The sequence below is a fragment of the Varroa destructor genome, unplaced genomic scaffold (assembly GCF_002443255.2).
Source record: "Varroa destructor unplaced genomic scaffold, Vdes_3.0 BEIS01000006.1, whole genome shotgun sequence".
NCBI classification, from domain to species: Eukaryota; Metazoa; Arthropoda; class Arachnida; order Mesostigmata; family Varroidae; genus Varroa; species Varroa destructor.
In genome coordinates, this window is record NW_019211459.1 from 9,836,875 (window position 1) to 9,852,834 (window position 15,960).

The 15,960-nt window shown below is 41.2% G+C and overlaps 1 protein-coding gene across 5 annotated transcripts in view; it reads left to right on the forward strand.

Moving 5' to 3' along the window:
• nAChRalpha6 (nicotinic acetylcholine receptor alpha6) overlaps positions 1–15,960 on the forward strand; it is a 237,092-nt gene that overhangs the window by 122,324 nt on the left and 98,808 nt on the right. For all 5 annotated transcript variants that reach the window (XM_086993872.1, XM_086993875.1, XM_086993871.1 and 2 more), the window contains exon 2: positions 3,116–3,255. In XM_086993872.1, coding sequence (XP_086849998.1) covers positions 3,116–3,255 — 140 coding nt within the window. The remainder of the gene's footprint in view (positions 1–3,115; positions 3,256–15,960) is intronic.

A 15,960-nucleotide genomic window follows, 5' to 3' on the forward strand; every position in this document is an offset into this window, starting at 1 on the left:
TGTTCTCTTTCGTCGGATGAGCATTCAACCCTAGCATCATTGCTGATCGCGAACGTGGGTTGGGTGTGAATGAAGCCCACGCTGGCGTCTAAATTTCGCCGCTGGTTGCCCTGTTTCTCTTAGAGGCGTGCTAGCCGGGCGTCAAACAATATGCTGGCGTTTGGTCATCGTACGATTTAGATCAACAGTTACACAAGCCATAACGGGCTAAATTCCGACAAAGACGGAATAGTGAAAAGACAATGATGGAATTGAAACTCAGCTTATAATCGAGGAGACACGGGTCATGAGCGACGCGGATAGATTATCGGCATGCAAATCGAACTACGGTAGTGTGTTTATCCCAAATTTATGCATATATATATATATATATATATATATATATATATTGTTTTTTCTAGTCTTTCAAAAAAGACTTATCTTTAATAAATTCGGGAGTTTTTATAAATGTTTTTGGTATAGTATAAATAAAGTAATCGAGATCAACCAGTTTATCCATAAAATCAGTAAAAATAATAGATGGAGGCAGTAACTTTTGTGAGTCCACAAGGCCAGCTGAAAGGGTTTGTTAGTTAACTAGTCGAAAACTTTATGGCCAGCCTTTCGCATACCGGATGCATTTATAATTGACGAACGCACAAAAAATTAGGCAACCATGTTTCCGAATCGATTTCGTACAGTCAACGTACTTACTTTGTGTTGCCTGCAGTAGCTCAATAGAATGATCTCGAGTCAGACGTTATTCTTACTCCCAGCAGGATGCCTGCCGTACATTTCTAAGCCGCGAGGTCTCAGTACGTTTGTAGCGATGGTCGCCAACATTTTTTCATCTATACATGGGCTCCCAAATAGCTGTAGGAGCTTTCATACGGCTAGTGAAGTGCGTTCGACGTTTGTCACCATTCTCTGTAGAAACACATCCATGCTCCCTAAGTAGAGATCGTTAAAATAATCCCTTTAATGCGCAAGAGGGGATACTTAAGGTCCGGTGCATTGCTGGTATTTCTTAAGGACCAACTTGTGTAATAAGGGTCAGCTTTGGAGCTGAGCTGTGGGCCAAAATAAATGCGCACTTATATATACAGAACGGGGCGTCTTAACTGAGAATTTTTTTCATGTCCCTTTTGTAAAACTGCGTCTAAACAAAGCTGACACTTTGGGAATTTTTTTTTCCATGTGAAACAAAGGTATCGTCTTTGACGGCTGTACCTATTTAACGTAAGCATATTTCAAAGTGATTACACCTTCGATCCAGGTGTTAAACTGTTAACTAATCATTTTCATTGCATTCTGTTCTTCATCCGTGAGTAACTTTTTAATGGCAACTCTGGTAGACGAAAATTCCTTGGAGGGTTTGCCACGTGCAAAAAATGCCAACGGAATCACATTTGGGCTCATAGCAAGCCAAAAACCCAAAGGTCAAAAAATTCAAAAGCTGCAAACCGTCTTACGATTGAGCCTTACCTAGGTGACCAAATTAAGAATTTTCTTTATTTACTTTAAAACAACTATTGATTTTTATCCTTCAACCCCGGACGTACCAAGGACGGCTTTCTGAGTCACTTTTGAGGAGTCTAAATTGTATTGAGAGTCGTTCGGTTTTTCTCAGGAAATTCTTCTACGAATTTTAAATTCTGTATAAAAATGCCGTCGATCTGTTTCGGGCAAGAAAGGAATTTTTAGTTTATATGGAGTTCGCCTAGCACGGAAGGATTGGACAGCCAGTAATCGTCTGCCAAGTGGAACTAGCCTTTCTTTTAGCCATGATAAGTTTGTTAACTTATTTTAGACGGAACTAGCTTTCTACTAAGATTAGGGGTAGCGAATGAACGCATGCCTACTACAACAAACGGCTCGCCACCCCGTGTACGCACATTGTTGCGACAGCTGTCGTGGGGTCGGCCTGAGCTGTTCGTACTGCAACACGCCCCTGTCAAGCCGTACTAGCAAAGGCCTGCTATATCGAGACATTATCAGCGCTATCTTCTTCGAATTTGAAGCACTCGCTAAAATAGGGTTTTCGATTGTGAAACATTTATATCTGACGACACATGTTAGACGTAGTGTACTCATGAAGTTGAAATATGGGAACGTTTCAATTAAAGATGGCCGATAAAGGGAGGAACGTTCACTTGTTGTGCATGACCATAATCCCATTAATGACAAAGCACCGTGGCAGAAGTTTTCCATACAATTAAGCCCATCCTTTGCCCAAGTCGAGGTGCTGTAGTAGTTGTGAAAGTGTGAAGTAGGTTCCGCAGAGCATGGATAACTATTGGTTTGTGTACGTAAGTAATAGTAGCACAATGAAGATCTAAGATCTTTAGAAATTTGCAGATAATAACAATGTCAATCATTGCCATACTTAATCATGGTTGCTAAACATTTTTTAGTGTTGCATTTCTTCATAATTATTGTAACGTATTAAGCTAAGTTAATATCTAACATAACAAACTACTCTTAAAAGACACTGGCTGCCACTTAGCAGTTTAACTTCAAGTGAAACCCGAATTAGTTTAGCTTAATGTTTATCTAATTGAAATGAAAATCACTCGTTTCTTTTTATTTATATTTACTTAAAGTTAAACGTTAAAGAATTGATTTTGGAGCCATACACATATTTGTCTTTTCTTCTATTTACCGATATAGAAGAGTGGCTTTGGCTGACAAAATTGTTAGAAACTATCATCATAACTATTGATAACATTGCCTTTCACTGAATCAGAGGTCACAACGAAGCCATTCATTGGGACAGGTATCGATTAATACTCACGCAGTCTTGCACAGTGACGCAATATCCATTGTGGAAAACAATTTCCCGAGCTATATAAGGAACTTGTAACGGTTTCTTCTATGGACAAACTTCGGTTCCGTTACTCTAAAATAATTGTACATTTCAGCTGAAGAAGCATCAATCCTAAGATACTCACAAACAATAGATGTTCATGGGGCATTGTATGTAGCTTTCCCAGCGCTGCTACCCTTCTAACAAAGTTCCGTTATAATTTTCTGTGTTGTTTTTTTTTCTGTTTCCGGTCCGATCGCTGCCTCGTCTTCTGCTCCTAATCCTCTTGCGATTATGTAACGACGTTGCGCCGGGATGATAACGGCACAGAATCACTAGGTGGTCCTCACGAGAAGCGGCTACTCAACGACCTACTGGCCAACTATAACGTCCTTGAGAGACCGGTTGCCAATGAATCCGAACCCCTTTTACTCAGCTTCGGTCTTACGTTACAACAGATTATCGACGTGGTGCGTTTTTTCCAGAACATCATGCCTAGCGTCACATTTTTGATCCTTAAGTTTTACATATAGATCTTTTTCTTACCCCTAACTAATGTAGTTGATAGTCGATTAGCGAGGAAAGTACAGAAAGACAGAGAATTGAACACTCCCAAATTAAATCGCAATTGACGACAAAGTATGGCAAAGAAAGAATTTTACAAAGAAGAAAAAAATATCTCTATATCTAATATGTAATCAGATTAAAAGCAACGGTGTAGCATGTCGTATTGGCAACACAGTAACGCCGTTCGCGTTGAGGATTTTTTTAGAAAAACAAGGGCTTTTGACGGCAGGAGGTTCCTTTGAAACCACGTGCGAGGTGTTAATCTTTGTAAAGTACCGATGAGGGTTGTTGTACCGGCCCTGTCTCGCCAGTCGACTTTCAACAAACATGCACGGAGCACTAAGAATGTATGTACTTCTATTGTATAAATACTATAGCTACAGCTAAATCCTTTATTAAAAAATAGAGCTTACATAATCAAAATCTGATGCGAAACTGTATTTGCAAATGTAGTTCTTACAGGAAACTAGAACCTACCACCTGAAAAAATAACGAAGATTTCAAAAAAAAAAAAACACAAAAAGGTACCTATTTTTCAGTCCCAGTAGACGGTGGAGCTCAACATTACCATTGTTGTTGCTATGCTTAGTGCTGGCAATATTTCTGGTATGAATGATGCAATCCAAATGTTTCTCGACCAAATGTCGTCCTAATTAGATCTTTCATCCAGACAGAGGAAGAAGAAAAGGAAACCCTGTAGCGTTTTCGACGAGCCACTATTGCAATAAACATAAGAACAACAACAAACAGTAAAAACACGATAGCCACGTTAAAGCTTTCCTGTGGAACTTAGAAAACGTAAAGCTAGTTAGCATTAGATAGATAGCTTGGCTCATCCCAAAATGGTGTTAAAAACAGTGTCCTTTCGATATATTATATACTAGATAAGGTCTAGAAATAGGTATCGTCTAGGTAATCGACAGTTATGTTGAGCTCTCTTGTATCGTTTACGTTAAAATTGAAGTCAATTTCTTTTTCTGGTCGTATAGGCATCAAGTTAAATGCGTCCTGTTATCTATAGCGTATTAATTGTTTTGTGTGCACATCTAGTCGTCGGTTTTTGATACTACCAACATTATACCAAATATACGTATGTACAAAACGTAACAATGAGCATTAAAGAATCAAGAGACGTACCCAGAATACTAGTCCTCGATTGATAGCCCCCATAGCGTTCAATGCCTTCCTCGGTGATGGACTATGGGCTATATTATAGAATGCTTACGATTCACTCGTATTTTGTGACGCTGTTTGAAGCTTTTCTATCGCATAGATCCGTTTTGCTATCTTCATTACTCGTCTGGCCTTAGATCTAGGCAATTGCAGATGCCACGAAATGTACAAAGTGCCAATTTATCAGCCAAAGCTCGCGCAACATAAACGACAAATCTTGACAAGAATTATTGCTGATTAATTAAAAATATTGAATTGATATTCTAGAATTTCTACTGGCATTAACAGGTTTGAAACGTTTTAATTATTAAATGGCATACACCAATGAAGTAAAAATGATTTGCGCTTCTGTTGATGGACTAATCGTATTCGTTGAACAAAGTTACGACGGCAGAGGCCATGACGTGATGCCGATGAAGCACAAGTAGGGTGAAAACCACCATAGACGTACATGGGGCTTCTTAAAAATAATGCTGGGCATAATTTTTTACAGTGAACAAAGATTTTTATAGATGTTTAAAAAATACGTGCCGTCAAACGAGCTAAAAATGATGCGCGATCATATGGGTGCTTTTATTTTCTTTTAGTTATGCCCCACATTGATGAAGTAAGATGATAAAGAATGCCTGAATATTAAAGCAAAAGGAATATTAACCGAGTTATTTCATTAGCACGAAGACGATACCTAATTGTTCGGGAAAGAACAATTTTCGCTTACAGTAACGAACCTGTATGTATGAGCCTGTGTACATGCATATCAGGCCAAGCACTCGAATAAAAAATTCGCACTAATGGATGCACTGCTTAGGCACGAAGGCTCAGAGAAATATCCTATTGCCGTCGGACGTAAAATAATACAAGCAAATAAACACGGTCGGGTTCCACTTCGTGTAAACAGTACCAAACCCGAGGTGAGTTTGGCGGCTGATTTGATTAACCCCTCTCGATCTACAAGCCTTCCTGGCCTTTATTTCAGGTTGAGAAACAAGTGTTATAGCAGAAACGTTTGCAGGACCTAACGTTCACCATGTATTTGACAAAACGTCCAGATACACCTTCTGGTATGATTAACCCGCTTTGTATTCTATTTACTCTCAATATAGTGTTAGAGGGAGCTTATCTAAGTTCAAGTTCGAGTATTCCGCCGTTTTCCGCTCATCTCATCATGGCCTGTCTATGAACAAAAAAGTGTTTTTCTAGTTAATTCTTATTAGAACCATTCTAAAAGTTACCTGAAAGCTGTGCGGAGCTTTCCTGATATCGCTGCCCAAAGAACCATCAGTAAAACATTTTTCAATCGTCAATAATGCTTGGTGGCGCAAACCATCGGCGACTTCGCTTGTTTAGCGTATATTGATTATTGTTTCACTTCTGCTTCCTTCCGCGTGAGCCGTTTCGCGAGGCGTTGCGATCTCGACGGTTATTGTTCCTACAAAAAAAATAGCTTTTAACAGCTCTCACGCCAGCACCACCCATGGAAAAAGTTTCTTTTTACCATTGTTAAAAAAAGTCATCATTAGCGCGCCATTTCCGAAATCTATGTTGCTGTAATTGGTGAAGTGCTTAGATTAAGTTAATAATCTACTTCGTAGGCCTATGTCTAGCGTGCTATCTACGGGCCAGCTGTCATAGCCATTCCTATTTAGACAGTAATCACTGCTGAGCCTTCAAGGTTCAGGTAAAAGCCGTTCTATAGAGATCGAAGTAGTATTTGAAGCTACAGAATCCAAGCAAAGATCTCCTTTAACTAGAGCCTCTGCTGATGCCATAGACTGCAAAAACGAAGACCGCATATGATATCACGGTATTCTACGCTTATATCTGGCAATCGTTTTCGTTAGGGGCTCGGTCTGATAGCAGCAGGATGTTCAGTTTTGATAGTTTAATGCAGTTCCCATACTCCTTGCGGCAGGCATGATCAGGCAGAGTGCCGTTAATTGTAACGGGAAGGACGACAACGTTTCGAGACATTTTGAAACGGAACGATCAAACGGTATTCGCAGACGGCTTTTTATTCTAAAATCATGTTTAACACATGATTATGTTACAACAGTCGGCGACAGCATATGGATGCAAGGGTGAAAGCTGTTCGATCATTTGCTAATAGAAGTGCTTTCACGTGTGAGCCTCTCGAAGGTTCAGGCCAATTTTTGAGCTCGACAATGTTTAGCTAGAAGGAAAAAAAAACAGCACCACGTATTAATTAGAAATCGATATACCGCAGCTGCGATCAGAAACAATGGAACAACTTGCTGGGATATTAAAGCAGCAAAATGTTATTCCGTTAAAGTATCGGGCGTGGCATTACATTCTTGGTTGGTGTTTACTTTATTGAACTTGAGCATAATTTCATTTAAGAGAACTTAAGAACTTCATCACAGTCCCATAAGCGAGAAAGGTCCAGGAAATCATTATTAGTTGCTACCGTAGAATGTGTTTAACCCCCCTCAAAGAGAGCAGAAGCTTTCGATTTATCGGTATTGAAATGCGCTATGACTCATTAGCTGTTTGTCAAATAATTCTGACGAGCGAAAAGTGTGGTCAGCTGATTACTAGCCTAGCGTAGTAAGTGATTTGAAGGGGAAGCGTAATTTAAGCTTACAGAAGGAAAAAAGAACAACAAACAGTATCACTTGTAGAGTAAAAATACGTTACTTTAACCAAGTGCATATCTTCTTTACAAACACCTACGATATGTGTGGTTGGCTCAGAACAGCTGGGTAATTTGATGATGAAGCCTATCAATTGCTCAGCCTGCACGAGCCTTTGTACCAGCTTACAAGGTTATCTGCTAGACAAGCAGACTCTTCTGATAAGTACAGCAATCTCCTTGTCTTCACCTTTCTAGCAGTCGAGCGACTCGTCATCGCCTGCTTCCCTTGGCACGCCGCTAAGACGTTAGATCCATCATGGGGCTACATCACGCGGATATCTCGATAATGCCCGTCTGCGCTGAAGCTGTTGTTACCGTTGGATGCATACCATATTTCCTGGCGATTCGCGGTCCTTGCTTAGATCTACACCCTAATGGATCCGCCATGTACCCACGTGGTAGATCCACCAGTCTCCTTATACCTATGTATATGTGTGTGTGTGTGTCTGTATAGGCGTACAAGGGTACAGGACATAAGAATGAAACGGCACAGGGAGTTGGCGGCATTCCGTCAAAGAGGTGAAGGTATTAAAATTAAGCCATCAACAGGAGAACGCGGATCGCCTACTTTAGTCGGTAATTTGGTCAGAGACCCACTTGCAGGTGCCGTTCGTGGTTGATTGCCGCTTGCGATCATGCTTGGCGTAACGTGGTTGAGGAAGACACGAAAAGGAAGGGGAAGGCCAACGAACGAACTGTGTCGTTAGCGATATTAGGTTAGGTTTGAGACGTGCGAACTGGGTGAGAGATAACTGCAGTACATGGCGCCAGTTAAAGGTTTCACTGTATACTAGTACATATAACAGCGAGAAATGAATGAAACATAATGTCAAGATACATAAAAAAAAAACTCTAGAATAAAAGCCACAGATGCTTTGACTTAAGCATGATGACGCATTATATGCACTTCGAGGCCGCGCCCTGTATACTAGTGATTTGTTTATCTATCTATCTAAGTATCTAGACGTTTATGTGGGTATAACTACTTAGTCTGTCTCGCAGTTGATACAAAGCTACCAATTATGAAAGAGTTTCGCAACAGACGTACAGTGAAAAGTCTATGGAGGTAAGATAGCTATATATAGGCTTAGATATAATTAATAATCGTGCTCAGATATAATTAGCATATTGAAGCACCGACGGATATAAATACAAATGTCAATATTAAATCCCTGACGTACAGGCCATGGCAATGCATAACCTCAATGTAAGATCTAACAAACAAGAAAACTTATGAAGTAACGGGTGAGCTCGAACAAAATGATTGATGACGCTACAGGTCTCCCATTTATAGAAATCGATGACTCATGTTTCGTTATAATCTCAGCAAGATAATCTCACTTTTCGCTTTTTTAGTGCGGTTGTGTAACTGGATAAATCATCACGTAATTTAGTTACGCTTACCCATAACGAGCGGAATTACTATACAGTATACTTACTGTGGACACCTGGAATAATATAAAAGATGACGACTTTTTCTTTATTTATCCGCATTACATATGTGTTATATCTGAAACCATTTTGAGAAGACGCCTGTCAATAAACACTATAAATAAATATATAAAAAACATTAAGTAAACGTGCAACCCACCATTTCACTAAAGGAACGGTAATGCCACCAATTAGTTACAACTTTATTTTTCACTGTCTAATCAAAGGGCCAATAGACCGTGGGGCTTTGTTTAGAAGCGTAGCCTATACGTAGACATAAGTCATCATGAAGCTTGCTCGCTGTAGCTGCTACTGCTGCTGCTGCTTCATCAGTACCACAGGTACAAAACATGAACCTGTTGATACCCTATGACACTATTGCACCTTTTGCTAGACGTAAGTTTTCGAGCCTTCGTCCTTTGTTCGTCCTGTTTTTCACCTTTGTTAATGTCGAAGTGGTGGTAGTAACAAAAGGCGCAAAGCTAGTCTTGCTCTGTGACGAAATCCATGATTGGAATATGACAGTTAAATGGCAATAAAACGCCTCGCGACAACGCGGCGCGGCAGCTTCAGAATTAAACCAAATGACGGGCGTGTGCCGCCTGTGTACTAATAATTGTACCAGGTGTAGTAGTAGTACGGGAAGCAAGCAAAGGGTGACAAAGAACCAGTAGCGTACCGTACATCGTCATCGTCAGCGCCTCGTGAAAGGCTCTATCCACACTTTGGATCTTTCTTGGTTTTAGGGAAGTTTTTGGAATTTAGATGAGTCAAACTGAATTGTCCGTCTGTCGGCAGAGCCTGTTGGCAGGCCACCTGCCTTGTTATATGTCCCAAAAAGGTTCGAAATAGTCGACCTGCTCGTAACGGGACTGGCCGAATTCGCTTAACAATATTGAGTAGCCGCTACCTTGTCTTTATAAAAAACCTGCGAAAGAGAACGAACGAATGGATCCTCTATTACGATGTAGACGATGGTATGCCGAAGAACTAGGTCAATGCTTACTTGTGACCACCCGTTGAGGTAGGAGTCATCGTTCCGATGAAGCGTCGAAGGCAAGCGGCATAGTACTGTATACGTTCACAATTTATTCGCTGCGCTATGGGCACTGCGCGTTGTGTCATCTGTAGTGGGCACTATCTGGGTCAGGTCGGTCTATATGATGTTTATATTGCTTTGTATACATCTTAACATGATCTATCGCTAATCATATCGAAGTTCGGGTTGTTAGGGCCATTTTTGATGTGAAAGCCCATCGATTTTCCTATCCTGCTGATGTTGATGATCTACAAGTTAACAAACTTATAGAACTTAAAAATCTTAGCTAACCTGTAGAGATGTGAGCTGCAGCGTACCTCTACGACTCGCTCCCACAAAAGTGCACACTAGCGTCTTATTAACACTACGACGGGCAGTGGGTACATGCACTTGCAAAGATAACTATTTCTTCTCTAAGTTACGCTCACGTTTTTCGTGAACTTGTTATGGAGCTTTTAAAAATTTACTGCCATGATTTCAATAGAAATCGGTGGTAGGGTGGCTTTATATGTGGGTTATCTTCGTAAATTTAGAACAATGTTCCCTTCGTCCAAGTAATCTGGTATTTTCCTAGTGCTTAGCGGCTCATTTGTCAGATTTCAAACAGTGCCTCGTCCGCCTCCCTGTTCGCCAGCATTTCCTTCATGGTTCATCTTTGCGGAGTTAAGATGCTTGCTGACCCCACTTGACCCACATATCCACGGCCCCATTTGAGGATGAGAAGGTAACCTACTTCAGCCGGGGCCGGCCTACATCATGTCGGGCTTTATAACATAAGGCTGTCTTTGTTTAACGCGCACTACATGCAAGGTTTGTTGACGGTAATGATGACGGCACTGCTATTGCTTCTGCCTGTTCCGGAAGTGGAAAGACAGAGACAGTCTAGATTTCTATCATGACCAAGCTTAGACCGATGGGTTTTAGACATTTGGCATCTGTAGTTTAAAGGCGTACGACACAGGTTAACACTTCTCATGCAGAGCATCAAAAGTGTAGCCAAGCAGAAACAAAAAGATAAGTTAACATATATTGTTCTATAATAACTGTGTGTTCGACTTGGGTCAGTATCTCACATAGCCTCATACGGCTATTTTATGATGTTTTATGCTATACAGGCAAATTATTAGCATTTTTCTTTTACTTGTGTGACAGTTTTTTTTTTGTTTCCGGGCGGCTTCACGCTTTCAGCTAACGATGCAATGAGAATCGTGGCTTTAGTTACATGCGGAATGTACGTATCATGTAATTTTAGAAATTTCATCTCTCTTTATATATAACTGTTGTCAAGTTTAGCGTAATCGCTCTTTCTTGAATAGAAGAATAATGGTGGAGATGCTCGCCGCGGTTTTTCTCGAAACAAAAACCCGTGATCTAAATGCTGTCGGCAGGTCGGCGAGGTTACCATTTTTCGGGAAGCTCGTGCATCTCCCCACTATGTGCGGTAACTGTAGAGCCATTCGTTCAATGGCAAATACCACACTATAGTTAGACTAATTCACAACGGCAGACTGTTGCTTGTGGTCAGTGCTTTTAGTTGAGTCGTGGTGTATTCCCAACGTCAAAAAATAGTAGCAGACGGCAAGAAGGTAGTGATCGGATTCTAATGTCTCTTGGCATCACATGTAAAAACGTGTAACGGTCAGTGTCATGCATTGTGTCCCGTTAGAACGTTTCTGTCATTAAGGAACAGTTCGCCTCGTTGATGTAGTGTAATCAAAGGTTTATTTTGCATAAAGCCTCCGATACCTTCTGAGGTTAAATCCGTTTAGGAGAGATCAACAATTTTGCAACAGAACTTCGCCTTACTTATATGGTTGTCGGGTCATGTCTTTCTTTTATAACCGAGAAAGTAAGCGTGCTTATATAGTAAGTACAGATTGCAGAGATTTTTCGGCGAGCCTAAACAAACGTAATTGTTATCAACAATCATTCAGTACGATATATATGTAGTATACAGTATATGTGTGTGGCGAATCGATATTTATTTACTGTATGTTACGCGCGCCCAGATTGATGGTAAAAAAAACGTTTTTTGTTACCAAAAAGTTCAAAGGCTCCGAGTCGCCAGCAGGAGATGAAGAAGTGCTGTTTTCGAACTAAATTCCTGTTCGTGGCAGAATCACGGCACAAACCCCTGCACCTTTTCGTTTTCTCTATCTTTAGTTTCATTTGCCAGACGCTCTACCGGTAGAGCTAGCATACCTATTATTCTTATCTTGGTAATCAAGTTTTCATATAGGCAAAAGCCTAGGTGTAGGTGTAAGCATATATTATATATACATCTCTGCAAGTGCGTAAAAACCCAGTCACCTTTCCTCGAATCTGTTTTAGAAGTCGCAGTAGATCATACACAGCACAAGACACTCGGAAGGCCTGTCAGTATATTGAATGCGTAGGTAAATATCAGGCAGATCTTAGTTTTATAATTCGTACTACCGAGACGATTCTTTAAACGAAGAAACCGAAGATAACTGCCGCCAAGTTCAAATAAACAAAATATATGGTCGTATCTCTGCGTCTGGATGCGAAGTGTAGACAGCTTATAAGCGTTACCTGTAGATAGTAATTCTTTGATTCGACTCAATAAACAGTAACATTCGCAGCCCCTCGGACGAAGCTATTGCCACCATAAATGCACGGAAGCAAAGAGTGCTATTATTATTACCTAGATTTACTTTAATAATCGGTGTACAAATGAATTTTTTTCATATTTATTGCCGCTGGACTCGTCTTCACTGAAGTAATATGCCGACTTCTGCATTGCGTGACCGCTCACTACTAACGCTTTAAATTAACGCTGTTTGTGTAGCAAGACGTGTGATAATACAGATCTGAAGATACAACGCAAGGCCAACTTGATCATTAACTAGTCTCTATTTTGCCTATTAGCGTTAGACATCGGCTGAAATCCGGTGTCGAAGTCTTCCATTTCACACTGGTCCGTTATCTACTATAGGGCCTAATCAGGTGAACACAATCCAGTTGGTATTATCTTCAGGGTACCTTCTAATGCTGCAAAAATCCACATCGGTTATGATAAGGCGTGGTAGGCTTCTGTACATTTGCTGTTATTGTTTGAAAAATGGAAAATGTAAAAAATTAATTATTGTGAGTACACGTCGCACATGCTCAAGTATAATGGATAAAAAAAAATGGGTTCTTTTGGCAATAAATGCAAAAAACATTCTGTCTCAAAACTCAAAGAAAAATATCTTTACGTAATATTTTACTGGAAAAAAAAGACATATTTTTATATTTATATCAGTATCTCTCATGTGGCGATACTGCAAGCAATATATAAAAAACACGGGTTCAAGCATCCCGGTGGCGCTCGTGACTCTGCAATACGTAAATGTGCAGCTGACGTTAATACGTACGATGCCACATTTGAAATGCTGTACATCTTGAGCTTTTCCTGTCTACTGTCTACCCAAAAAGTTCCACTGAATATTCTGCAGCTTTTTATGCTTCAGCTGCTAATATTTCTACCAACATCCTATCACGCTTCTGTCACAGATACTATTAGCATCAAACGAAGCGTTTACGCTGAGAACGGATGCTGGTCTTCGTCTGTATCGTACCCAACATACACGAGTCTCAAAAGTTGCCATAGATTGTGTAGAAGTTTGTTAGAGGCAAGGCTCGTTTCTTTAGCGAGGTTGTTTAATGGTTTCTACATAGCAGCAATAGCAGCAAGCCAGCCAAACTGGTAACCAGGTCCAGCCTCTAATGAAGTGGGATTCTTCTCTTTGATGAGGCAAACTTGTCTGCTTCGCCTCAGTCGAGTACGCTGTCACTCTGGTTGTCCAGGCTCTCGGGAGTCATCCATCGCCGTCTTCGCCTTGTCCTGGTTCTTTCCGGATGACGGCTAGGGTCTGCTCAGTCTTCGCCGGTATCAAATCAGTGCTTTGAAAGCAATGCCAATTTCGCTCTCCTATCTTTTGAAACTCAGTGGCTTTCAGCTCAGCAACGGGTCTCAAACCTGAGAGGATGAGAGATAATGGATGTATCATATTTAGAAGATTTAACGTTAGAACGTAGGCAACAGAGTGGTTACTACGCCACAATTCACGGCTCTTAAACAGTCCAGTCTGATTCAGTTTCATTGGGCACTGCTGGTATGGCTGAACTTTCAGTTGAGAAACCATCACTAATCAAACGAATCAGTATCAGAATAGCTTTCGGTAACTGCATTGTCAATATGTTAGCGAATATTATTTATATGTTATAGTTATTTATAAGGCTTTCGTTGAGCCAGTTGTTAGCTAACTTTTTAGTTAACATTCACCAGAAGAGCTTTTGAAAAGTTGTTCCCAACGACCACGATAGCTGGCTTCAGAATATACTTGCATCAGAGATATCGATTGACGGTTACATGATAGCAAAAAAAATCATCCCCCGGCTGTCTTGGATTGCATACTACCGCCGAAACAGAATTTGTCATGTAGAACTACCACGATTTAAACACCGCAGCCTTGCTACTATTTCCACTTGAAACAGCATCAATTTCGTATTTCTTACTTTGGCTGCTCTTGGCTTTCTTTCGTTGCTTTAGGTGTCTTTGTTTACCATGATGGCTAAATGCACTCGCAAAGAATAAAAAATTGCTTGCCCTACCTCGGGTTGGAAAACAACAGGGGCGAGGACTTAGGCAGCCCGCATCTAGTAATAGCTCCGCAGAAAACATAGTGCCGAAGAGAAGGCATGAGTTCAAACACAACTTCGGTATATCGTTAGAAGCAATATCCGTTGGCGTCGAAAACGATGCTTGAGTGGGTCAGCTATTACTGCTGCTGCTGTGGGAGGACTGAAAAACCAAAAGAGAGGCACATTTGGCAAATCTACGGAGAGTCGGCAAAGGCAAGTAGACCGTCACGCCTTGCTATTGGCAAACAAAGTCAGGAGACTTTGAGACGGGCTGTATATAGCAGACTATGGTTCGACTGAAGTCAAGTGCCCGAGCTAGTATGCTACCTGATCTAGCTCGTAAATATTTCAAAACAGCAGCGAAGGGTTCGCGGGCCGAGAGTAGCGCCGGAGAGCGAATCGCGCGGAGGGGGGGGGGGGGGGGGGGTAAAGGCGCATACTGCGACGGTGCGTTAAAGCGCGGCTTTGCCAGGCCCTATTCCTAAGCTCTTTTCTTTTGAGGATATCCGCCAAGGGGAATCTCGGCCAGGCGGAACGAACCCAGAGAAGACACAGAAGAGATTTAGAATAGTTTGGATTTGCAAAGGAGGTAGGATGAGAGCGGTGGCAGGCGGTCGGATAGTGCAGTTTGGGGGGAACGCAGTTGCAGCTATGCCTCTACTGCTGCTACTTTGAAAGTTACAAAGCTCACTCAGCGACCACATTACGATCAAGCTTTGGTACCTACTAGTTCGTCGGCTAACGACGAAAAACACACCAAACGCGTGGGAGAACTAGATTGATTTGGGGGACAGCGACAGCTGCCATCCGACACGAGCTGAAGCCTGCTTCCGTCTGCAAACGGACAGATAAAGAGGGCTTGAATCTTGTTAAGCTACATGAATGCCTTATTCGAGCGGCCTCATCAACTCCGGTCAAGCTGCCGAGCTAGAACCCTGTAGGCGACTTTGAGCTAAGTTCTAAAATAGGTTAGTTCGCTGCGCCATGGTATATATGGGCAGTTGTATAGAAGAAATACAGAATTTGGTGTGAATATACATTGTACATGCAAAACAACGAGGAAATAGAAGCGAAAACTGCTGGCCATTTTTAAAAAGTTCCTACAATTCTAGTTAAAAGTAGCTTATGTTATAGTACATCATAATAATGGGAAGTGAGTACCAGATCAATAAAAGGCTATTTCACTTATTTCAATTTTGCTGCAGTAGGCAACACTTGATAGATATAATTTATGAGTAATATATGATTAGCTAGTTTAGCCCTAATTAATGTGGTTATTTCCTTGACGACAAACGCTGCACTTTGAACTACAACAGCATATGATCCGTAATAATAGTCTGTGTCCTAGGCATAAATAGGCGAATTTTCGATCGCGCGTTACGGGACACGGTGTGACGCAGGGTGTCCCTTCGAGTCGTGTGAACTAGATTGTAGTAACGAATAGAAATTGCAGTCCCGCCTGATCCAGCACATTGGTCATGAAGAGATCGAAAAGCCGAATAGAACGCCGTCAAACAATGCTGTATGGTCAATCACTCCGTCCGCAGAGATTGTCGGAATATATCGACATTGTAGAAGTTCAGGAAAACATCAGTCTAACCAGCCATGGCAAACAGGCAGTTTCTTCCTTATCGAGGAAAACCAAATAGCCAGGGACTACTGCGT